We start from the raw sequence: 24670 nt of genomic DNA, 5'->3' as shown, positions 1-24670 counted from the left end.
ACCAACGACACGATGGCCGACATGCACATATATATAAACGGCACGATGGCCAACATGCACAAGATTATATCCAACCACATATATATAACAATGTCACAACCACTACTACGACTCCTACGACTACCACCACTGCTACTCTACCACTACTACTACCGCAACTACTAGTAATACTATGACGACGACGATGACGGTAGGGCATACCTAGTGGGCGTCGTAGAGCGGCGGTGGTGAAGGGGCCAAGGCGCCGGTGGACAAGGCGACGGCTGGGGAAGCGACGGGGATGTGGCAACGGCGGCCGGGGCGCCCCCTCCTCCTTCTTCTTCTTCCTCCTTCCTCCTTTTTCCTCCTACTTCTCGTCCTCCTTCTTCCTCCTCCTCTCTTTCTCCTCCTCCTCCAGTGGCGCGGCGCGGGGGGCGGCGTAGGCACGGGCGGGGGTGGGGGCGGCGCTGGCGCGGGCGCGGGCGGCAGTGGTGGTGCTGCGGGCGTCGTACGTGACAACTTGCGTGAAACCTTCTCACTTTCGCACTTTTTCGGAGATTCTTCGGATTGCAAGCATCGTACGTGACAACTTGCGCGAAACCTTCTCACTTTTTTATCACAGCCTCCACATATGATATCATGACATCTCGACAAGTTTCAAGATTTTCGGTCTTCGTCTGCTTTTTATAGAATTTAAAAACAACTCGACCACAAGTTCGTGGTCATGTTTTGTGAACAAGATGTTCGAAATTGGTGGTATGTTCCTGGATACAGCCTCACATTATACTAAATAACATGAATATCATTTTTCCATTCATTTTTTTCATTATTCGAATGACTAGCAGTTATAATTTGAATTATCCAAGAAAATTCAATTAAATGAAAGAAATATAGAAAAAATCTGAGAAATGTGCCACATTGGAACATGGAATATCAGGTACTGTATGAGGACTAAAGAAAAAGTTTGGAGATCAAAAGTGAAAAAAAAATATTGGTTTGTCGAGTGTCAAAAAATGACACTCGGCAAATCAGTATTTTACCGAGTGTCAGGAGAAGACACTTGGCAAAGGGTCAACGGCGGCTGCTAGCCGTTAACGGCGGTGGCCCTTTGCCGAGTGTTCTGGTTTGTCGAGTGTCAAGCACTCGGCAAACCTGGTCTTTGCCGAGTGTTATTGTTTGCCGAGTGCCAGTTGTTTGCCGAGTGATTTCTCTCTGGCACTCGGCAAATAGCCTCTTTGCCGAGCGCCCGATAAAAAGCACTCGGCAAAGTATGGGACACTCGGCAAAGAAGCCATCTCCGGTAGTGGCAGCCGGGCTAGAGATGAGCCCGGGTGCCCAGGGTCCTCACGTCGATGGTAACGCGGATGCCAGCGCCAACGCTACCGACTAGTTCTGCCATCCGCACCTCCTCCAGGGCAAGGCGCCGCTGATGACAAACCTTCCACCATGTCGCCCGAACCAGTCGTTGGAGCCGCCGCACCACACACCGAGCCCACCGGGAGAGACCGTTGTGGGGGATAGTGACAGCAGGCTCCTGGGCCAGGGAGATGCACCGCTAGACAAACTTGTGGTCCGACTGTTAGGTACAACCACCTCGCACCCTCCCGGGACACACGTAGGACCGGTGCCCTTGGGAGCAGCAGCGGAAGCACCTCACCTGTAGGCGACACCGAGCAGTAGTGTGTGTAGCGGAGAAACAATTGAAGCACTTGCCAACAAGATCAGCAGGGACTCGACGACGAGGATGAGTAGAACACCGGCGACCCAGATGCTCCTAGCTAGACCTAAACCTTTGCCACCCTTCGGGGTTAGGACGAGAGGCCCTGCGCTACTTGACAAAGCGCAAGCGCCTAGTAGCAGGACGACGCGATACACCATGGACTGCACACGCAGGAGCAGCTGTCGGGCCAGGAGGCGGCCAGCCCGCCGCAGCACTCGCTACCGAGGTACGCACTTCTGAGCCCGCCGTGGCACTCGCTGCAGAGGCGCCCGCTGCCGAGCCCGCCGCAGCACTTGCCATCGAGAACACGCCCGAGCCTGTTGTGACGTCGCCTAGGGAAGCCCGACTCGTGTTTGACAGGATGACCTCAAGATAGGAGGGAGGTGCCCCGTCATCATCCGAAGACGCTGGGCTGGAGTCGCCCCATCGTTCCTGCTTGGAGTGCCCGTACGTGCTGGGGAAGGAAGGTTCTAGAGAGGACAAGGAGGGGTGGAGATCGACGTCATGGGGAAAGAACAGGGGATGGTGGCCGACGGGCTCGGAGTGAGCTCCGGCGTGGGGTTGAGGGGAGGCGAGGCGTCGGGAGGGGAATCAGTGAGAGAGAGAGAGCCATCTTAGTTTTGACTAGAGGGTAGTGGAAAGAGCAGGGTCAGGAAGACCGCAAAAATATTTTATGATACTATAAAATATAATAAAATGAGTGATGGTATTTTTAAATTTTTATGCACCACGGTAAATATTTCATACGGGTTTTTAATCCGTAAAAATTATTTACATGGGGCTTAAGTTTTTATAATGTCATGATGAGAATTTTTGTTTCATGATGCAGGTGTTGAAAAGTAAATATGCTAAGATAAAATGATTAATGCAGTATGAAAAAGTAAATATGGATAACTATCGAGTTACCTCCCGACGAGGGTTTAGAATTTTGAGTCCACCAAACCGGACTTTTCCATTCGGGTTTATTCTTCAGTTGCATCAGTCGGTCCCGCAGATGGAGACCTTAACGGTTGCACTTGCTTTTCACGCCACTCCAAATTAGAGCATTGTTTCGGTCTTGGCTTGAAGGCAAATCGCTCTTCCTTCCCATTGATATGGAATTTAATTTCTCTAGCTCCGACATCAATGTGAGCATTTGTACTGCTCAGGAAGGGTCTCCCAAGAATGAGGGGTGTCTTCATGTCTTCCTGCATGTCAAGTACTACAAAATCTACGGGAACAAAAAAGTTTCGTATTTTTACCGGAATAATTTCAGCGATTCCTACAGAGTAGCGGACCGATTGGTTGGTTAGTTGCAAGCACATTGATGTTAGCGTGAGTGTTGAATAGTTGAGCTTGTCAAAGTCCTTTTTGGGCATGACACTGACACTTGTTCGAAGATCGCATAATGCATTCTCAAAAGTTCTGGCTCCCGATCGAACAATCGATAGTGGGACATCTTGGATCCTTCTTCTTGACAGGTGAAGTGTTTAGGATGGTCGTACTACACTCCTCCGTTAACTTGATTACCTCCATGGAAGGCAGTGGTGTTTTGTTGTTGAGGATGTCTCTGAGATACTTTGCGTAGGTAGGTACCTGTATGGCATCTAGCAACGGAATATTGATATATAACTTTTGAATTACCTCTACGAACTTACCAAACTGCTCATCCATTTTGGCTTTCTGATTTCTACATGGAAACGATAGGAGTGTCGTGTCATAAAAATCTTGTTGTAACTCTTGCTCTTGTGGCCTAACTTCTTTAACTTCATTAGTTCTCTTCTCCTCTTCCTGCACTACCAATGGTGTCATACATGTCCTTATCGGATATGCTGGATCACAAGTAGACTTGCCACCTCTTGTGGTTATAGTGTTTACCTTCTCAAGGTTAGTGGCAAAAGGCAGAGTAGCAACCAATTGGGCTAATTGAGATTCTATCTTTTTATTATAGCTAAGTTGGTCTTTTATGGCGTAAGAAAAACTATCCATTTTAGTATTTATGTTTTCTAGTACCTTATCATCAAAAGCAAGCTCCTTAGAAATATTCTCATTAATCCTGGCTTGTTCTAAGATTAAGTCTCTTAAGGATGGTTCCTTAAGAGTATTATAGTAATTACCTGGGTACTTACCTTGGTAAGTCAACCGTTGTTGTTGATTCCACCCTTGTCTCGTATTATAGTAATTACCTGGGTACTTACCTTGGTAAGTCAACCGTTGTTGTTGATTCCACTCTTGTCTCTGTTGTTGTGGAGCAGAATTGTTGATAATGTTTGCATCCTCCTAATATTCAGGGAATTCTACCCCCAAGTATTCTCCACATATATTCTAGGAATTAAAGGCATCTTGAATAGCCTAACGATCTTTCTTGTAATTGGTTGGCTGTTCAAACCAATTTAACAGTACGTCCATCTTAGTTGATAGTCCACACACCTCTTCTGGTACTTCTTCACTCTTATTGCATAATTGAATGTTGCATGATGACCAGCCTTGATTAGAGGTTATCTTTTCCATAAGAGTTTTAGCTTTTCCAAGGGTGAGTGACATAAATGATCCTCCAACAGTGGCATCTAGTTGTTCACAAGCTTTCTGAGTTAATCCATGGTAAAAGCCTTGCATGAGCAACCAATCTTCCATCCCATGATGAGGACAATCTAAAATGTATTCTTGGAAACATTCCCATACTTCTGGAATAGTTTCTCCCTTCTGTTGTTGGAAATTTGAAATCTTTCCTCTTCAGGTATTGGTCTTGCCTATAGGGAAGAACTTTTCTAGAAAGGCCTTTGAACACTTTGCCCATATGTTGATGTGATCTTTGTTGATGTAGAACCACTGCTTCGCCCATCCCACAAGTGAGAATGGAAATAGGTAGAGTAGTATGATGTCTTGAGCAACGTCCTTGATAACGACTGTGCTGCTAATCTCCAGAAAATACTGAAGGTGAGCACTAGCATCTTCATGTGCCTTTCTGTTGAATGGGGTAGCTTGCACCATGTTGATGAGGCTTGGCTTCAGCTCCAACTCAAGGTTGTTAGTTTTAAATGTTGGTCCAGTGCGGATGTTCTCAGTGCTTGGAGCAGAGAATTCACACAGAGTCTTGTCAGCCATAAGCTCAGAAACGGGTGTTAAGCTTCCTCTTGATTTGATTGATTTGATTCTGATTGGAAGTTGTTGGTGAATCACAACCAAGTATGCAATACCCTGTATAAGATATGAACAAAGACAAACATGGGTAAGTTTGCTAAAGCAGAGGTTATGATTTCATCAATAAGTATTTATTTAGTCAATTCTCTTAGCCATGTGCCCCTCCCCGGCAACGGCACTAGAAATGCTTGTTGACATTTCTTAGCTTCACTCTTTACTAAGTTGTCATCCCTAGCATGATGCCAGAAATGCGTTGTTGGTAATTATAAATGGCACTTAAAAACTTAGAGGAAAAAATATACCATTATAGCATTTCACCCGGGAGTATACCGAGTATCGTTATTTATATTTTATCCACAGGGAGGAGCTATGGAGTTGTGTTGGCATAGATATATATATACACACACACACTTATGATAAAATCACTCTCATACTATGGCAGGGGTAAGTCAAGGGATAAATAAATGATAAGTGTAAGGTAATAACAGTATTCCAGAGATAGAAATAGAGACTCATAAAATGTAGTATGGCTAAGCAGGAGATTCGTTAAGAGCAAAAGATTTCTAAGTCATTCCTTATTTACTAAGTCTTTTGTACACCCTAATATATACACTCTCATCAATAGTATAACTAACTTTCGATCTATGCATAAGGAACATTACTAAGGAAGATCAAGAACAGAGCTTGTCTCCCTTCGCAACCGCGTTCTACTTGCTCTACAAACGAAGAGTAGACTACAAAGGACTCAATGGGACTGTCACATCCGCGATCTACCACATGACCCAGAGTGCAGAATGCATCCGAAGGCAAACAATATCTAAGCACCATGCTTATATAGTGTCGACCACTTAACTCACTCGAGTACTGAGCTAAGAGCTTTGCGAACATATGCATAAAATCATCATCAATCATAACTATATCAAGCATATATCTAGAGCAAACTAGAAACATAATAAATAGCAACATAATATTGAAGTAGCACAAATTCATAAATATAAAGATACAATGGCTATACCAGTCTCCAGACGGTAGATCCAGAATCCTGAGCAATAGCCCACACTCTACTTAAACTTTGCTAGCTAGCCTATACTATAAACTTGAAGAATTGGAGATGTACTCTCTTCTCTCTGAAAACCCTAATTTTTGGTCTAAACTTGACTTATGGCGGCGTGCTCTGGAGGGGGGACAGGAGCTGGTTATATAGGCCGGAGCGTCCAACATGAACCATCGGATCAAACCGACTTGAATAAACGGTGTAGATACATCCTAGGAGGCGGTGGAGGAATCGACGTTGAAGCGGAGGCTGACAGGTGGGCCCAGAGGGTCGGGCGGCCTGTAGGTGGTGACGTGGCTTCTGGAGTCATCTGGAACCTTCTAAAGTAGTTTTCGCCGCGGATAAGCGCGATTTAATTTGACGTTTTGATCCCCTTGACGGTTTTCTGAAATAACCCTACTGAAAACACATATTCACCAAAACTCGTGGAAATTATAAGTTTAAACCCATAAGTCTATATTAGTGATCATTTTCATACATTATTTCAAGTTATATTGAAATTTATAATAAATGATAACTACCGTCAACACTCCTATACACCAACAGTTTTGTAGTGCCCTCCTGTATGCTCAATGGAACCTTCTCTCTTGGTGATTCTCCTGATGCGATCTTGATACCCTCTGTAGTTGGGTTGCTGCTCATCCCCATGTCACCCGCTAGTAGATGCGGTGTCGACAAATCTCCCGCAGGGAATGACCCAGGCATATCCACTACTGGAAACTCGTTTTTTTCTGTGTGTGCGAAAACACACGGAAAAATACGAATACCGTCAGAAAAATATTTTTCTGACGGTGTACCCTCAGAAAAATACCCACAGAAATATGATGACAGAAAAATTCAATTTTTCTGTGTGTTCGCCGTCAGAAACAATTTTTCTATGGGTGTTACACGCATAGAAAAATTCCGTTAGCCCAAATTAAATTTAAATATTGTGTGTGTTAATCCTCACAGGAAAAAGGAACGGCCCGACAGAAAAAAGGAACGACCCAGGCATATCAATCCATGGGACACAGCCGCAGGACCACGAGCAGGCGATGGGACGAGCGAGGTACAACGGAGGGAAGCTGGCCGATTGGCAGATCTGGCGTCTGATGGGATAGGGTGTCGAGCTGGAGCTGCGGCGGCGGTGCGTGCGACAGGTAAGTGTGGAGCTACTGCAGCGCTGGGCGCGACGAGGCTGGAAGGGTGCGGCGGTGGCGGGTGCGACCGGGAGGCGCCATCAAGCACATATATTCAGATTATTTGGATGTGGAGGGGAAGTACCCAGCGTCATTTTTTCTCTCTTCTGCTACCGGAGATTTACCTTGTCTGAAAACGTATTCGACAAGAATAAACACAAGCATAATACATTGCTGACGGTCGACTTCTTTTATTCTAGATCTAGTAATTTTGGCGTATATGCAAATATCATCGCCGAAAGCTAGATGAACGAAAGAATAGCCATAGAGCGAAATCGACAAAGCCGTGATATCTCAACAACAAATGAAAGAGGCCGGGTACAAGGAGTGAACAAGAGCTGCTTACATCTAACACACAGCTGGAGTATATGCAACGGCTATCCTTTGGCTCCGGCAAAGTCACGGAGAGATTGAAGGTGTCCGACAAGACACCATGCCGGGAATGATGCAGCTGCGCATATCAATGATATATGTAGATACAGATAGATGTATGCAGGAAGTCAATATTTCTGTATTTTAACTCCTTGAATATACAACTTGTCAAAGATGCTGCGTTGGTGAACCCAAGGTGAAAGCGGTGATAATAAGTTACTGTTTTTTACAAGGAAAGTAGACTGTTCAGATGACTAGCTCATCAACACTATTAGACTTGTGTTAGTCCACCAACCCGCACTATCGTATGGGATAGAATTTTTAGAAGTCGTAAGCATTAGATGTTACTGTATAATAACATCTATAGTTGCGTGCAAAACTCTTGCAGAGGCCGGAATATAAATTCCTTTTCTAAAAAAATTGTATAATACATCAAGCTAATGAAAATTGCTTGTACTAATTTGCATGTTTTTTCCTCTCTTTGTTCATTTGCTTGCGCAATATACATATAGATGCTCTTTAATCTTTATCCAGTTGTAATAAACTTACCAATTACTAATATATATGTTTTTTCATCCATGTTTATAATTTTTCCCCTTTTGTATAGCACCTCTGTGTAGTGTATTTTAAATACACATTTAGTTGAATCAGACACAACCTGTCTTATCTCACTGTGAGTTAGAGAGAGACTCACAAGGAGGGAGGTCAATAGTAGGGATGCAAGACGCCGACTGGTTGGTTGTCCGCGCAAACAACCCAGCCCAGCCCAGTCCTTTCTTGCGCCACAACGAATGAGGCCCAACATTTACGACCAATGCCGATTAGGCCCTTCCTGTTTCTCGGCCCACTTGAGAGAGCGCTCACGCGGCACACGCCGGTTCTAATTCTGACCGTTGCGACCCGAACGGAAGGTTCCATTCCAAAATCCAAATCGGCCGCCCGTCTGCCCCAGCCACCTCCAACGTCTCTCCTCCGCCGGCGCTCATCCCCTACACATCCCCCCTCCCCCTCTCCAAGGCTTCAAACTCGCAGAGATCCGCAGTCCGCGCCCCGTCTCCTGGACCTCACCAGCGGGCACCCAGCCACGCGCACCGAGAGACCCACGGCATGGCGGCGGCGGACGGGGACGCTCCGATCGCGGCGTTCGCGGTGGCCAAGGGCGGCACCGTGCTCAAGCACATCTTCCTCAACGCGCCCCCGCCGGAGGCGACGCGCGGGGCCGGCGGCGGGCGAGGGGTGGAGGGCGGCGGGGAGGAGGAGGACCCGCCGGTGATGGTGGGGCGGCACCCCGACTGCCACGTGCTCGTCGACCACCCCAGCGTCAGCCGCTTCCACCTCGAGCTGCGGTGCCGACGTCGGCAGAGGCACATCACCGTCACCGACCTCTGCTCCGGTGAGACCCCAGGCCGCTCTGTTTCCTTTTCCCCCTTCCTCTGCATCCGCGTGTTGAGCTCGTGATCGCGGCGCTGGCACGGTTGATCCGATTCCGCGGACTGGGCTGCTCTGTTAGTGTTCATTTCAATTGATTCGTGCTCGTTCAACTGTGGCGTATGGTATTTTGGGATTTTACTAGGACTTTAATACCTTATAATGCACTTGGATCATTTCGGGATGGGATCAACGCTGCCTTGTTCATTGCAGATTTAGGTTCAGATTTTTGTTTCCTCATCGAAATTTCCTACAGAATTCTAGTTTGGCAGTCTTCCAATTTCGACCGAAACGACTGTGGAAGCTAACTCGGCGTTTGTCCCATTGTTGGGGTCTTCAATTTGATGCAGTGCACGGGACATGGGTGTCGGGGCGACGGATCCCACCCAACACGCCGGTGGATCTGGCCACCGGTGACATGCTACGCCTCGGGGCCTCTAAGAGGGAGTATAGGCTCCTCTGGTTATCGCTGCGTGAAGCATTTGAGATGGACGATCTGCTCTATATGCCATCGCTGCCTGAGGAGGACAAAGAGGAGCCCCATGTTAAGGTAGCAACTACCTAATTCTCGTTTATATGCTCGTAGAAGAAGTTTTTTTATTATTTGGCGCTAGATGTTGATTCCTTGAGGTCTAAGTGTTTGATGAAATGCACAGGAACCAAGCAGCCAGTTAGTGCCTGGGCACATGGATTCAGTGGACATGGAGACCCATCAGGTTTGTTCACAGCAAATCAGTATTAATGAATACTGGAAACATTGTATGAAATGCTTATCAGTATCTTTAGAGCTGAAATTCATTTTTATTGATTTGATAGCCTGAAACTGCAAAGTGGCAACTCTTTTTTATTTTATGGTATTAGTATGGTTATGTATGATCTTCTTTGCATCTAAGTAATGGACCTGCTAGGTTGCAAATTCAAACTCAGCAATGTGGATTGCCTCAATTGTTTCCATATTTGATGTGTTGACTAGTTCCTCCACTGTAGATTGTAGTAATCCTTGTATGCATGTTCTATGAATATATAGCGTCTTATTTTCAGATCCACTCTGCGCTACAGGATTTCCTACATGTCACTTGAACTAGATTTGTTCTGTTAATCGTCACTGTTCAATCAACGTTCTCTTCTTAGTTGTTTACTGCATTGACGCTCCTATTTGACGGTACCCAGTTGCCTAATTCCTATAAATATTATCAATTTTTTCCCATGCCTTGTGAATCTAAATTTGATTGGAAATAATTATGTTGCCTAAATGAAATTTGTCATGCTGTACTGCTGTAGATTTGTTATTATTTGGGCACGTCATGCCAGTTGAAATAGATTGTGCATGTGCATAGAGCCATAGAATAAGTGCGAACCTCTATTTGGTACATACGGAGTATTATTTTCTATGCTCCTGAATCCTGATTCTATTGTGCTAAGTTAAATTTATCTGAGATGACATTCCAGATGTTTGTTTGCTTAGTTTGACAAATGATTTTTTAAAAAGCTTGGGGTGGTTTACCCCCGAGTTTTTTTTCTTAGCTAAACAAATGAATTTTTTTTTCAATGGTAGGTGTGCGTAATTTTCAGCTTGTGTCAAGCAACCGTTTGTGCACATATGATTTCGCTTGGCTGCTTCTCTGAATGTTGTATTTCACAAGTTAAACACTCTGTTCTTGCATTCATTTTGTATGTTGAACTCAAAGCATATCAACACTTAAATGTGCTATCCATTATATAAAACCAAATTTTGTGACCTTAATTTAGTGTAAACCAAGTCAACTATAAATTGGATCAGCACAAACTATGTGATGAGGTGACAATATATATCCATTATCCAACTCCACCTGTAAAACTCATGTATATGCTCAAGTTGCTAATAGCATTGGTTTACAGTTTAAACATGTATGTCAGTTCTTTGGTTTTCAATATCTTTGGGTGTTACTGTTCCTTTCATGTCTTCAATTTGTTTACATGAGTTATATTGTTCTGTTGTTTTCTTCCTTTTGTATCATAGATATTTTCAGCTTTGGATCCATTTTCTGGAAATGATTGCTAACTGTCTGATCTAATATTCAGGATACAAGTGAACAAATTGTGTCAAAAGACATTGCATTTCCAGCCAAAGTGCCCCCCTCAGCACCTCCATTGTCTGAGTTTCCTAATAGCATTGGTTTACAGTTTAAACATGTATGTCAGTTCTTTGGTTTTCAATATCTTTGGGTGTTACTGTTCCTTTCATGTCTTCAATTGTTTACATAAGTTATATTGTTCTGTTGTTTTCTTCCTTTTTTATCATAGAGATTTTCAACATTGGATCCGTTTTCTGGAAATGATTGCTAACTGTCTGATCTAATATCCAGGATACAAGTGAACAGATTGTGTTAGAAGACATTGCATTTCCAGCCAAAGTGCCCCCCTCAGCACCTCCATTGTCTGAGTTTGTTCATTCCTTTTTTGCGAAAGCGCCTTCACTTTCCCAATTTCATGAGAAAAGAGACGGAGTGACAGAGGAAAAGTTGGTCGACAAGGATCAAATTTCAGAATCTTTTGGTTCGTTGATCATACAGGAAATGGCAGGCACACTGACAAATGCTGGAAAATCAATCCAGTCAGACAAGCAGGATGCCTCAAACAAAGTGTCCAAGAGGTCCAAGTTGAAGTCAGTCAAATCGCTTCATGTTGACACAGGCAGGAGCAGGGATAGAAGCAGCACTCTGAGCCATAGCTTTCAGAAGGTAGACCAAAATGAGATTCTTGTATGTTCTCAGAGCTGTGGGACAAAATGCGCTGCCTGTATAGCTTTATTTGGTATTTCTGAAGTTGAAAGAGCTGAAGAAAAGGAAGAGTTGATTGCTGAAGATAAGGTTGACATGAATCCCCCAGCCAGCATGATCATGGAGGGAAATATGAAAGAGAAAAAACCTGAGAATTATGTCCCAGAAGATCCAGTTGATGCAAAGCTGCAGAAGAAACTAGGCTTCCCTTTGCATTTCAAAGATGATGTGTTCCCTGACAAAGAAATTCCACAATGGAATGGTGCTACTGTTCATACAGAATCTGAGCTTGTTTCAGAAAATCTAATAATGCCAGTGAAGCACGATGGTTTGAACCATCTTAACTTGGAGGGAGATCTCTCAGAATACGAGAATATGGACCCAAATAACATTGGTGAGGGTCCTGGGAACTGTCCGCTTGAAGGCACCATTTGTGGGAATCTATTTGACAATTTGGATACTGAAGGAATTGAAGATGAAGAGATCTACCGACTGGACAAGGATGAAATCACCCCCAGCGTATCAGGTAACATAATAATGGAGAGGAGTCATAGAGGTCTGAAGCCTACCATTTCCCAACAGTTGATGGATTCCATTTCCCCTCTCAATTTAGATCATGACGACTTCTCTGAAAATGATAACTCCAAGCTCAACACTGGAGATCAGATGAAATCAAATGAACCTGTCTCTGAGAATCTTAACCCATTAATGCCCATTTCACATCTGGAATTCAAAGTTGACATCCTTCTGGATATGGAAAGCTCAGTGCCGGCTCTGGGAAAGTCTGAGGCTATGTCCGCTGTGAGGGAGGAAAATCTGTTCTCAGACAAGGAGAATGTGACTCCAGCCTCTAAGGTGAAGACCAATGTTAGGAGAGTTCTTGGTACAAGGATGGATAATTCATTGTCAGCAGCAAATGCTTCAAATAAGAAGAAAGTTCTTGGGTCAAGGGTGGATAACTCAGTGTTAGCAGAGAATAGTTCAAATAAGAAGCAATGCAGTGAATTATCAACAAAGTCCGAAAAATTCCACACAGTAGATTTTGATGTTTTCAATTCAGATAAGGAGAATTTGACCCCTATATCTTCAGGAGGCATGAAAGCAAGGAAGTGTTTTCCCAAGGACCTCTCAGTTGACATAGATCAAGATCAGGAAGCATTCTGCTCAGACAAGGAGAACTTGACGCCACTATCTTCTGCAGCTCGGAAAACAAGGGATATGTCTGGAAACCGTATACGAGTTGAAAGTGCGATCACCAAGAAAAGGGTTGCTGATAGACTCCCCTTCCAGACTCTTCTGTCAAATTCTCCTTTGAGACCTGCTAGCTCGCATGATTGTACCTGTGCTGTTGCTAAGCCAGCTGACATTGCTGCTGGTCACTTGGTGATCAAGTTGGAAGATAAATTCAACAATCTTTCAGTAAGTTATTGGAGTGATTCCGCTCAAAAAAGTTATTGGAGTGATTATATTTGTATGCTCCATATGAATGTCTTTTCGTTTTAGTATCGCATCTGACATGACCAATCTTTATGCTGGACAGTGTAATAATCAAGAATCAGGTAGTGCTGGACAAGGTATGAAAGCCTGGACCATGGTGGCTAATACAGACAGTCTTCTTGATGACGAATCTAGGAAGGCTATTATGCTGTTAAGAGGCCTAAAAGGAACTCATCTGTTCATACCGAGGATTGGTAAGTTCAGAGCAAATACAACTGTTGTAAATGTCTCAAATTTATTCTGTTATGCTCCCGTCACCAAATGTTTTGAAATTTGAACAAATGTCTGCTTGCATGCATCATTCATTCTGTTGCCTATGATACTCTATACAATACTCCATCTCAACAAGTCAACCTATGCTTATAATGTCAGCAATTTAAGGGCTGCTAGCTTCTGCATTTTTTACATCTTAACTGTCCTTTCAGGCTGTTAAGTGATGCTTCACGGGCTTTGATTGTTATTTCCTCCCATTTTACGAATTGGTTTAATCCATCTTGCCTGTGATATCTGCATTGCGTGCCCCTGTTTGATTGTGGCAGAGATCTACTTGCACTTGCCGACTGAATTACTACTAGTGTGTGCTACTTGCAGTTGCTAACTGAAGTACTACGCTTCTCTTTACTGTCTCCACAGTGATCAGGGAGTTAGATTCCATGAAGCAGCGGGAGGGCCTGTTCAGACGGTCAACAAAGGCGACCACCATCCTGCAATGGATCGAGGAGTGCATGGCAACGGAGAGCTGGTGGATCCATGTCCAGAGCTCGGCCGACATGTTCCCGGTCGCACCAACCCCGCCCGCGACCCCTTCGGCGCAGCGCATCGACGAGGAGATCGAGATCGGCTCCGCCTCCTTCAACCCGATGGCGGCGTTCTTCTCCCCGCGAAGCTCCGCCCTCGCGGACATCGTCTCTCCCAGGCCCGAGGACCGCGTCCTCGACTGCGCCCTCGTCTTCAGCAGGCTCCGGAGCGACGAGAAGGTTGTCGTCCTGTCCAACAGCGTCACGCTCAAGATCAAAGCCATGGCAGAGGTACGGCACCACCACTGTGAACCATCATCACTTGCATTCAGTCATTCAGATGGCCAATGTCTGCTCTCTGTCTCCGCTGGGCATTGGAACTGAAACTGCTTGGTTGCACGCGCAGGGCTTGCCTTGCGAGGGAGCGAAGGAGTTCCGCGAGTCGCTGATGGACCCGTCGTCCAGGCGGTTCATGTGGGCGGCCAGCGCACCGCGGGGGTCGGCGTGGTCGTGCCTGGACGCGTCCGCGCTGGCGGAGAACTACTACAACAGCCACCACCACCACCACGCGATGAAGCGGAGGGTGGTCCCGGCGAGGCCCGCCCAGGCCGCCAAGGGCCTGAAGCTCATCCTGCGTCACAACTCCCTGTACGCGCAGGCCACGACGAACGCCGCCGTCAACAAGACGACGCCACTGCTGGCATCGCTGGCATCGGTGTGAGAGTGAGACCCTCGGGGCCGCCGGGCCGGGGCCCAGGGGCAGCAGTTTCGCTTGAGGGGAATGACTTGGGTTTTTTTTTTACCATGGAGTTATTTTGCCGGTGATAGCGTTTTTTGCTGGGCATGATTGCCAGTGGTTTCGTTTGGGCCATCGATGAGTTGAGTTTTGGCCGGCACGCTAGCCTGCGGCTGCGGGATTGCAAATTTGCAATGGCAAGAGCTGCCGCGGCACACGTGGACATGTCTGTACGGTTGGTTGTGACGAAGGACGGGCGGCAGTAGAATAATGGTCCGGATATCTTGTTGCTCCAAGCAGAATCTTACTGTCGAGGAATGTTTTCCGTTTTGAAAAATTGGCATGCCATACCTTTAGCTGTATAGCCTGCTGGGGATCACGTGAAGCACCGCAAAGCTGGACGCAAATCCGTGCGTGTGCCGGAGAGGAGGCCCTGTTCGTTTCAGCTTATCAAAATCAACTCTATTTTTTTAGCCATAGAATAATGTTTTTCTCTCACAACAAATTACTCTTACAAATCAGCAGTAGCAGCAATAAGTCCCGCCTATAATTAAAATCGCGTCAAAGAAAGAAAGCGCTGGTGGGATGCCTGGATTGAGGGTATAGGATAGCCTAGCACCGGGCAGGCAGTGTCTTTTTCAGTTTTTTCTTTCATGTTGAATGGATCAGCCGCACAATTGACACCCAGACCACGCAGCGGCTAGGCTACGGTCTAGCCTCTAGGAGGCTAGTGAGCGTGCAGACATGACGCGAACCAGTCAGTCAATCCCTTGATCCGGTCCAGTCTGCCCCCATCGCATTCGCATGTGTAGCAGTGTTACTACTACCTCTACCACAGGCCCAGAAGACGGCGGTGATGGGCCTCGGACGGGAACCCGAGCTCGGCGGCCCAATGTGCGTGTGTCCGGAAACGAGTGGGAGTAGGTGCCTGCGTGCGCGAGTCAAAATCGAATACATCCCTACTAGAGTATAAGAGTTGAGAGCTGAGAGAGAAAAATGCATCAAGTTATTTTGTAAACCAAACACTCTGTACTCTGCCTAAGAACTCAACCTTTCTCGCTATTCCTTCCGATCCCTTTTGTTGTGCTGTTCGTCTAATCCTTCCCCAATTCTTCACTCTACCTCAATTACTGCTAACAATTGGTATCGGAGACACCGGTTTTGGGCATCCAATCGATCCGCACATACTCCATCGACTGATTGAGCAGCTGATTTGGTTGGTTTCATCGGATTTCTGGCAGTGAGCTGCTGACAGAGATCTAGATTGTCGTAATTCCTTTCTCCGCTCGATCGGTTTGTGGGTGCAGTCGATCTGGATCTCCCCCCACCACTAGCCCACGATCACTTCACCCGACGACAGCACCGCCTGGGAGTCATGAATCCGGAGACGCGTCTCATCATCGACGAGATCAATCGCCACTTCACCGAGCACGATCAGAAGTGGGACTCCTGCTTCGCGGATCAAGAAGCCCGCGTCTCGCGCCAGATCTAGGATCTGGAGCAGGCGCAGGAGGTTCGCATGGCGGCAATGGAGCGCGTCACGGCATTGCTCGAGGAGTGGCGTCCATTGATTGAGGGTACCATCGACGACATCAAGCTGGTCGTCTCGAAATCCAAGCTCGAAGTCGCGAAGATTTCGCACAACTGGGAGCGCGCCGTGTTGGAGCGGCCGCCTGCGGTCTCCGGCGTCCTCGCCGCTGCTCCTACTGCTGCTGCCGAGCATTCCCTCCATGGCGCTCCAGCTGTTTTGCCCAACGGGCACCACGTCGAGCACCATCACCTGAAGAGTGGATTTGGGGTGGTTTCCACCCTAATTCATTCCCCGGTCAAGGGTACGTAGCCCCCCTGCTATGCCCGTTTTTCGTGTGGATATCTTCGTCTCTGTAACAATGTTTTACAGCTTGCCTTGCCAGCCCCATGTAAACTTGGATGCGGTCTGCTGCAGGTACTAGTAAGGTCAAACCTACGAACGTCTAGATCGCTTGGTTTATAAATCGTATTTTTTTAATTAATGAATAATTTTTTTCTCTCATAATAAATCAGTCAATAATACTTTTAATTATAGCTTATCCGTCAAACAAACGGTACGAAGGCCGGCCAGAAACCGCAGTTAGTGCCAGGTAGTAATGATTGTACTAGTGCATAGTACACACGGTTTTGACTGTGATCAGGGACCGGACTGGCGCGAACCGCATGCATGGAGCGCGGATCCGACGACGACTTGACTTGGGAACCTCTCTCTCCGCTTCCCACTGGCAGTCGTTGTTTGATGTTTGACCAAGTCGTGTGTGTAGCGCGACGCGGAAATCGTAATCGAGAGCTCAGCCCCGGAAAGCGCGCTAACCCGAAGCTTCTAATTGATGATGAAACAGATTGAACCCCTTCGTTTGTACTGTACGGACACGGGTGGCGGACCTAGAATTTTTGTAGAGCCTCGGCGAATATCAAGGCACTAAATAACGTATAGTGGGTTGGTAGCGAATAACAGGTGGTATTGCGGACGGTAAGTTCCAGTAGCAATATATGATAATTGCATGTAAATTTAAGAATATATATTATGAATAATATGTATAAGTAGATACTTAACTGTACTCAAAGAACTAAGGTTTCACATACTTTAATTAAGAAAAAACATGGTGTTCCATATAAGGCCTTGTTTGGATGCTCATGTATCTACCTCAATTCATATGTGTTGGAATGGATTAACACACGTGGATTGAGGTGAATACATGGCCATCAAACAAAACTAAATCATCATATATCAGAGTTTATAAAGAAATAGATTATGGGTCATAAATGGTGGCAATTTGTAGCGAGAAAATATATAAACATGCCCTATGACACTAAGATTAATTATACGTTGAATTGCTAAAAAAAATTCCCAATATATATTATGTAAGCTCATAGGTATACGCTGGCTGCATTTTTAAGTCTTGAGCCCTGAATGATAATTTAATTATTAAGTACAAAGTCAATTATTAATTAGTACTAGCTACATGTATGGTGTCTGAGCTTGCGATGCATGTCTATCACTCCGCGAGACTTTTGATTGAGTGTGCAAACACGTACTACAACGCAGGCTGCAGCGGTGGTGCACTGCCCTTCATTTCCTAACGTCTATCACCGAGCAGAGCCCAGGGTCGCCGGGCCCTGGGTCCGCCCGTAACAAAATATCTGTGCTACGTTCAAAACGGTCGCTGGTACATAGAAGTGCACTTGCCTTTGCTTTGGTTCACATCAACTCAATGCAAACAACAACAACAACAACAAAAACGCACGTTTTGTCACGTCTCTGTATTCTGTCTCCGAGTAACGAAGATTAACCCTTTTAAAAAATGCAATCAACAAATTATCACAATTTCACACACTCTATTGTTGCGTGCATACATCCAACAAGCTGTTGCCAGTTGCAACTTCTCGTAGAAGAGACGGCACACGGCTAAAACATGCACGAGGCTCTCGTGCTCTTGTCCTAGCAACCTCGACAATTAAGGTTAGGTTAGGCAGGTGCTCAGGAAATTAGAGTCAATGAAGCATGTCTAGCAGTAATAATCCACCCACCGTGATTAACTGATTATTATATATCTTTTTTATCCCCGGAGCCGGAAGAAGGTTTGGAGGAGTAGGTAGCTAGCCGCTGACGGTGTGCGTTCGTCACGAAGGCGACAGCGACGTGCACGCGCACTCACAGTCTCACTCACTCCGATCCGAGCGAGCATCCAATCCAACTTTCTTGTTCCCTCGTCTCGTCTCTCTCCTGCAGTGCAGGCTGCAGTGGCAGTGCACAAGGGCCATCTGTGGAGTGTGGCCCCACAGGGGGAGGGGAGAAGAAAAGAAAGGTGCCTTGCCTCAACAAGTTAACAGTTGAGTCAAAGCTGTCACTGTAACCCATCGAGAATTTGAGCCCTCGCACCGTTCGTGATGACATGTAAAGTTGGCAACCTGCACGGTTTTACTTAGCCCTGTATAGTCCGCGAAAATTTTTTTCTAAAAAATGCTACGGTACCCATCACATCAAATCTTACGATATGTGTATGGAGTATTAAATGTAGACGAAAAAAAATTAATTACACAATTTGGTCGGAAATTGCGAGGCAAACGTTTTGAGTTTAATTAGTCTATGATTGAACACTAATTGCCAAATAAAAACGAAAGTGCTACAGTAGCCAAATTTTCAACTTTCACACAACCAAACACGGGCTTACTGTATTTTCATCCTTCTTTTTTTGAGCTGCACTGTATTTTATTATGCGACCACGGGCCCACCGCTTTTATCAGGATTTGGAAACTTGCCATTTTTATCATATCATATAGATGGCCAGTGTATTATGAGGTGAAGACGTACTAGACTCGCTAAACTTTTGTATCGATCGAGTGGTTCAGCTCGGAAAATGTTTGTAACGCACAATTCGAATCTATGCGTGCATATGTCCACGTCAAAGGTGAGTTAACTTGTTTGAGAACCTTATTTTGGCTTCTTTTTCCTTAAAAAGTGTAAAGTTTGGCCCCGTTCGCTTCGCTGAAAAAATAAGCTGAAATACTGTTCCGGCTTATTTGTTGTGAGAGAAAAATACTGTTCCGGCCAAAAAAACAAACTGAAAAAGACGAATTATAAGAGAAACGAACAGGACCATTATGGTTTTTGAAATTTATACGGTGATATATGTTTTATTTATCCGGTCTTGTCCGGCAAAATCTTCATAAGAACTGTAGCACGATGCACGTGGTAAGATAGCAGTACTACGAGCTCTGTTTGATTGGTCTATAAGCCACTTGTACTGATTTATATAGCTGATTTGTTGAAAAATAAAAATAACTGATAAACCGACTTATAAACCGGGCTTATAATGACAGCCGAACATAACTTAGTTTTGAAGAGATCTAAACCAGAGGGACCAGTGCTACAGAGACAATAATGTCCTGCATTTGGTTGGGGACTTAGGGTGGGGCCAAAAATCCATCCAAAGGACACACTGCTCTCTCAGCTTGATCCATGAATTGGATTATTCACCAACAGTTCAAAAGTACTACTAGTACGTTGCGGTCTCCATCTTTTGATTTTTTTTTTTTAAAAATCTGTTACGTACGGTGCTTTTTAATGGCTGTCATCGCTTGACTCCCGTTCTCACGTTCGTTTCGCTCAAAAGCTATACCAATAAATACTATTCGCTATTCGCTAATTTATCATAAGAAAAAAAAATACTATACATAACTGATAAAAGGCCCACCACGGTAGCCAGGCCCCATGAATTAGGAGAGACCGAATCGATGTGAGGGCACGCACGACCCCACATCGCTATGTCTGAATGGTAAGCAGTAATTGAAACAGTAGTTAGAGCTCTCTCATTGCGCGGATTCTAGGCTCTTATTATTATTACTACTAACGATTGTTACTTTTTTATATAGTTTTTCATCTGACTGAAGTGGTATATATAAAAGGGAGATGCAAATTCCCAAGGAAGATGCGTCCCTCTTTGTCCAACGGAATGAGTCAAGACACTACAAAATGATGGAATGGTTGGGATACAAACAAACAAATAATAAAGTGACGGCGAGGTGTAGAAAACAGCCAACAAGTGCTTCTTGGAGCAATTCATTCAAACGACCACGTTTGGATTTCATCGTTCGAGGTGGTTCCCCCACTGCCGTGCTGCGCCATATTCCGTATGAACCAACGCACACACTGACCTGAATCCAATAATAATAATTAATGCCACTTCTGTTTTCACAAAATTGTAAACAACTATGAATCCAATATATAAGCTTTTGACTGACGGGTGTTTAGATCCATGACTAAAGTTTAGTCCTTGTTACATCAAATGTTTGGATGCTAATTAAGAGGGCTAAACATGATCTAATTATAAAACTAATTACATAGATGGAGGTTAATTCGTGAGACAGATCTATTAAGCCTAATTAATCTGTTATTAGCACTTGTTTACTATCTCATTTTTCAGCTATTATTAGGATTACTTTCAAAATCACCATTACTCTCTGGTGCTGGATTGTGCTGCACCCATTATGATTCAACTTTGGGTTTTGCTGTGGTACAGAAAGATCCTTGTTTGGTTTTGGTAATTGAGTGACAACCTAGGTGAACTAATTGTGTTTATGTGAGATACACAGATAATTAGTCCACAGGTACATGTGTGTGAGCAACATATGCCATGAAGGTGAAAATGGCTTGGAGGTGTTGCAAAGCTCACACATGTGATGATGAAGGAGCTTATTGCACATGAGACATGACATTGAGTCATGTGATCAAGGTGGAGAAGATCAAGACAAGACTTGGCTTGATGGACCGGTTGTAAGCGTGAAGGGCAAGTCGAAGGCTTTGAAGTGATGGACCGCGTGGCGGTGAAGCTTGAGCAAGACTTGGCGCCGATGGACAATGGCAACGGTGAAGAGCAAGTGAAGTCAAGATCGATGAACCAATATGATCACGTGATGATATGAAGTGGATCATATCATTGTTGATCGTATTGGTGCATGTGTTGCATCGACGTTGGAGGAGATGAAATGGAATGCGCAAGGCAAAGGTATAACCTAGGGCATTTCATTTCACCGGTCATAGGTGTGTAGATAAGTTTATGACCGGATTTAGGATAGATGGCCGTACTATCAAGAGGGGCAAACTTGTTTGCATATCGGTCATCTAGTGCCACTCGAGTGATCTAACTTTGCATCGTTGCTAGGATCGAGTGGCGTGGCAAGTTGAGTGGCTAATCCTTTGGAAAAATGATTGTGAAAATGCTAACACACATACACATGGTGGTGTACACTTGGTGAGGTTGTCATATTTACAAAGGAGATGAAGTTGGAGTTGATGTGGATCAACTCGGTGAAGAAATGGAGGCGAAAGGAGAAACTCCACCGGCGGAGTGTCCGCCCGTAGAGTGCGGACAGTCCGACGGTGCCTCCGGCGCCCTAGACAGAAAAGACAGGGTCTCACAGAGTGGACCGGACGCTGGTCACGTAGTGACCGGACGCTGGGGTGCTGCGTCCGGTCAGAGCTGACGTATGGTGACGCAGGCAGAGCAGAAAAGCTGAGAGTGACCGGACGCTGGTGCTGCGTCCGATCGCATCCGACCGGACGCGTTCGGTCATGTCCGGTACCTTACTGGAAACGACCGGACGCTGGGGTTGCTGCGTCCGGTCAGTTCATGTTGGAGCGTCCGGTCGACAGATGACCGTTGAGATCCAGTGAACAGCATTTGAAGGAGGGGACACGTGGCGTGCATCGCACGACCGGACGCTGAGGTCCAGCGTTCGGTCAATCTGACCGGAGCGTCCGGTCGTCCCGAGTTTTGCCCAGTGAAGGGGTAACGGCTAGTTTAGCCCATGGGGCTATAAATAGAAGTGGCTCTCGGCCATGGCGAGAGTTGAGCACCTGAGAGGACTTAGTGTCCATGCTTGTGAGTGTTTGGGAGCCCTCCATCACACATATACTTGATAGTGATCATTCGATTGTGAGTGAGCGATTCTAGTGCGATTGCATCGTGAGGTTGCATTGAGTGGCACTAGGTGATCGAGTTGCAAGCCGGTGGTGCTTGTTACTCTTGGAGGTTGCCACCTCCTAGACGGCTTGGTGGTGGTCTCCGTCGAAGCCCGCAAGAAGCTTGTGCGGGGCTCCGGAGAAGAGCTTTGTGAGGGGCATTGTGCTCACCCCGCGGGAGCCGCGAAGAGCAACTTTAGTAAAGCGTGTCATTGAGCTACCCTCACTCAAGGGGTAGGTTCTTGCGGCGCCCGACATGCGGGCTTAGCGGGTGATGCTAATTAGCCGTCGAACCACCAAGTGAGCAGTTGACACAACGGGGACTAGCGTGTTGGCAAACACGTGAACCTCGGGAGAAAAATCATCGTGTCAACAGTGTTCTTCCCGTTGGTTTGCTTCCCCATTACACAAGCTTGTATTTACTTTCATATATATTAAGCTTGTGTAGTTGCTCTTGTAATTAGTTTGCTTGTGTAGCATATTAGTTACCTTCTTGCTTGTGTAGCATAGAAGTAGCTTTCTTGCGTGGCTAATTTGGTTTGAGTAACCTTGTTAGTCACATTGCTTAGTTTGTGTAGCTAAGTATTTGCGCTCTCTAATTTGGCATTGGTTGCCTTTGTTATTGAACATTGCTAGTGAGCTTAGGTGGCTTTGTGCTTTTGCTTATTAGCATGTGTAGGAGCTCCCTTGTCGCTTAAAGTACTAGTGGCATAGGTTTGTGTGACCTTGCTCCTAGAATTGCTTAGGTGAGCTCTAGCTAGCCCGGCTCCTTAATTGCTTAATTAGTATATTTGAAAGGTGCTAAAGAACATAGATAGAGGGGTGTAGTCTTAGCTAGACCGATAGTTTTAATTCCGCACTTATTTCGGTTAGCCGACGCGATTAAGTTTTAAAAAGGACTATTCACCCCCTCTAGTCGCCATCTCGACCTTTCAGGTACCCTCAAATAACTGTGGACCGTTAATTTGGCTGGCTATAAAGGTAATAGACTAAATGTATTTTATTATTTTGAAATATAGGAAAGTAAGCAAAATTTTAGGTAAAATATCTATCAATACATGCAACCGCATGAGATTGAGGCCTGCGTTTGTATGGTTGGTTTCTTTTTTTTTTAAGTATGTATGGTTGATTCCTAATGTGACATGTGATTTTTTTCAATTAATTGATCTACGTGCATATGTAATCTATGTCAAGGTTAGTTGAATCTAAACATGAGCTGTATTTTTTTTCTACAAATGTGACAAAAGTAGAGGTGGGTTTTAGTTATTTATTTAAATTAGAACGTGAAAGTGTTGGTAATGACAACATCAGTCTTGAACGTATTGGTATTTGAATGATTTATTTATTTATTTATTTTCATAATCCCAACATTAGTATTTTTATGACTTAGTATCTTGCAAATGTATGTTGGTAACGGGAAATTCTACTATCAATCATTATCTTTTGACATTAATTTATTCGATTTTATACCATCAGATGTGTTCACTACGTGACATGTTCACGTATGTGATGTACGTCTACGGCGCCACGTCTGGCACGGGCGCAAGCCCGGTACACCAGTATAGGAGTATGCCGCTGTTGCACGAACCCGTATATGCGTTGTTGCATGCTGTATACGGGCACCCGTTTTATGGCAAGAAACAAGCTGTTCTTGAATAGCAAATATCTTGTATACATTTGTTGGTTTGTTATCTTTTCTATTTTCTGTTTTCTAAACATTTTAATTACTTAATTATTGTATGCACTTCAAAAATCAAGGGCTAAGATTTGTTTGAGATTTTACCTCCTACAGTACGAGGTAACGGGTGTACCTTGGCATGGCCCTCCAACTTTAGGGACCGTGTGCACATACTAGGTTGCATAAATCCTGCATTGTACTCCCTCTAACAACATGTTCGCAGGTTGGTTTTTAGGCTGATAAGACCGGATGGTGCTGATTTGTTGTGAGAGAAAAACACTGTATCATGACTGATAAACCCTTGCTGAAACTAACAAGCGAACAGATTGTATAAATGATGTTCTTGGTTTATCCTAATTAAGGCTGTGTTTAGTTCGCAAAATGAAAATTTTTGATGTCACATCGGATGTTTCGGGGATGTCGGAAGGGGTTTTCGGATACTAATAAAAAAACTAATTACATAGCTCGCCTGAAAACTACGAGACGAATTTATTAAACCTAATTAATCCGTCATTAGCGCATGTTAGTTACTGTATCACTTATGGCTAATCATGGACTAATTAGTCTTAAAACATTCGTCTCGCGATTTCCAACTAAACTGTGCAATTAGTTTTTTTTCGCCTATATTTAATACTCCATGCATGTGCCGTAAGATTTGATGTGATAGTTTAAGGTGAAAATTTTTGGGAACTAAACCAGGCCTAAGTCAAGCCATTTCAAGCTTGACTAATACTTACCTCCGTTTTCGTTTACTTGTCACCAACCTTTTACTGTAGCAAATTTGACCGTCTGTTTTTTTCTTCTAAAAAATCTTAGATACTTCAATGTATATAACACTGATGAAGTATGTTCAATAAAGAATCATATATGTAAAAACTTGATGTATCTAGAAATCTTTTGCAGAAAAAAACAGACGG

At 44.8% G+C, this 24670-nt stretch overlaps 1 protein-coding gene and 1 non-coding gene across 3 annotated transcripts; both read left to right on the top strand.

Annotated features, from left to right (window-relative positions):
• The first annotated feature begins 4310 nt into the window (after positions 1 to 4310).
• On the top strand, positions 4311 to 4417 carry LOC136484531 (small nucleolar RNA R71). The gene has a single exon (XR_010766052.1). It is a non-coding gene; the product is annotated as a small nucleolar RNA R71 (small nucleolar RNA).
• Positions 4418 to 8365: 3948 nt separating this feature from the next.
• On the top strand, positions 8366 to 14832 carry LOC136481608 (uncharacterized). 2 transcript variants are annotated; one of them, XM_066478944.1, is made up of 8 exons: positions 8366 to 8816; positions 9202 to 9401; positions 9508 to 9567; positions 10913 to 11023; positions 11197 to 13029; positions 13151 to 13301; positions 13741 to 14135; positions 14251 to 14832. In XM_066478944.1, the coding sequence occupies exons 1-8, from the start codon at positions 8531 to 8533 to the stop codon at positions 14563 to 14565; spliced, it is 3351 nt and encodes a 1116-aa protein (XP_066335041.1). In that variant the 5' UTR covers positions 8366 to 8530; the 3' UTR covers positions 14566 to 14832. The 2 variants fall into 2 exon arrangements, with proteins under 2 accessions (XP_066335041.1, XP_066335042.1); XM_066478945.1 differs by lacking the exon at positions 10913 to 11023.
• Positions 14833 to 24670: the final 9838 nt, after the last annotated feature.

The sequence above is a fragment of the Miscanthus floridulus genome, chromosome 9 (genome assembly GCF_019320115.1).
Source record: "Miscanthus floridulus cultivar M001 chromosome 9, ASM1932011v1, whole genome shotgun sequence".
NCBI lineage: Eukaryota > Viridiplantae > Streptophyta > Magnoliopsida > Poales > Poaceae > Miscanthus > Miscanthus floridulus.
The sequence above is the reverse complement of the archived record's forward strand: the minus strand, read 5'-3'. Positions and strand labels throughout refer to the sequence as shown.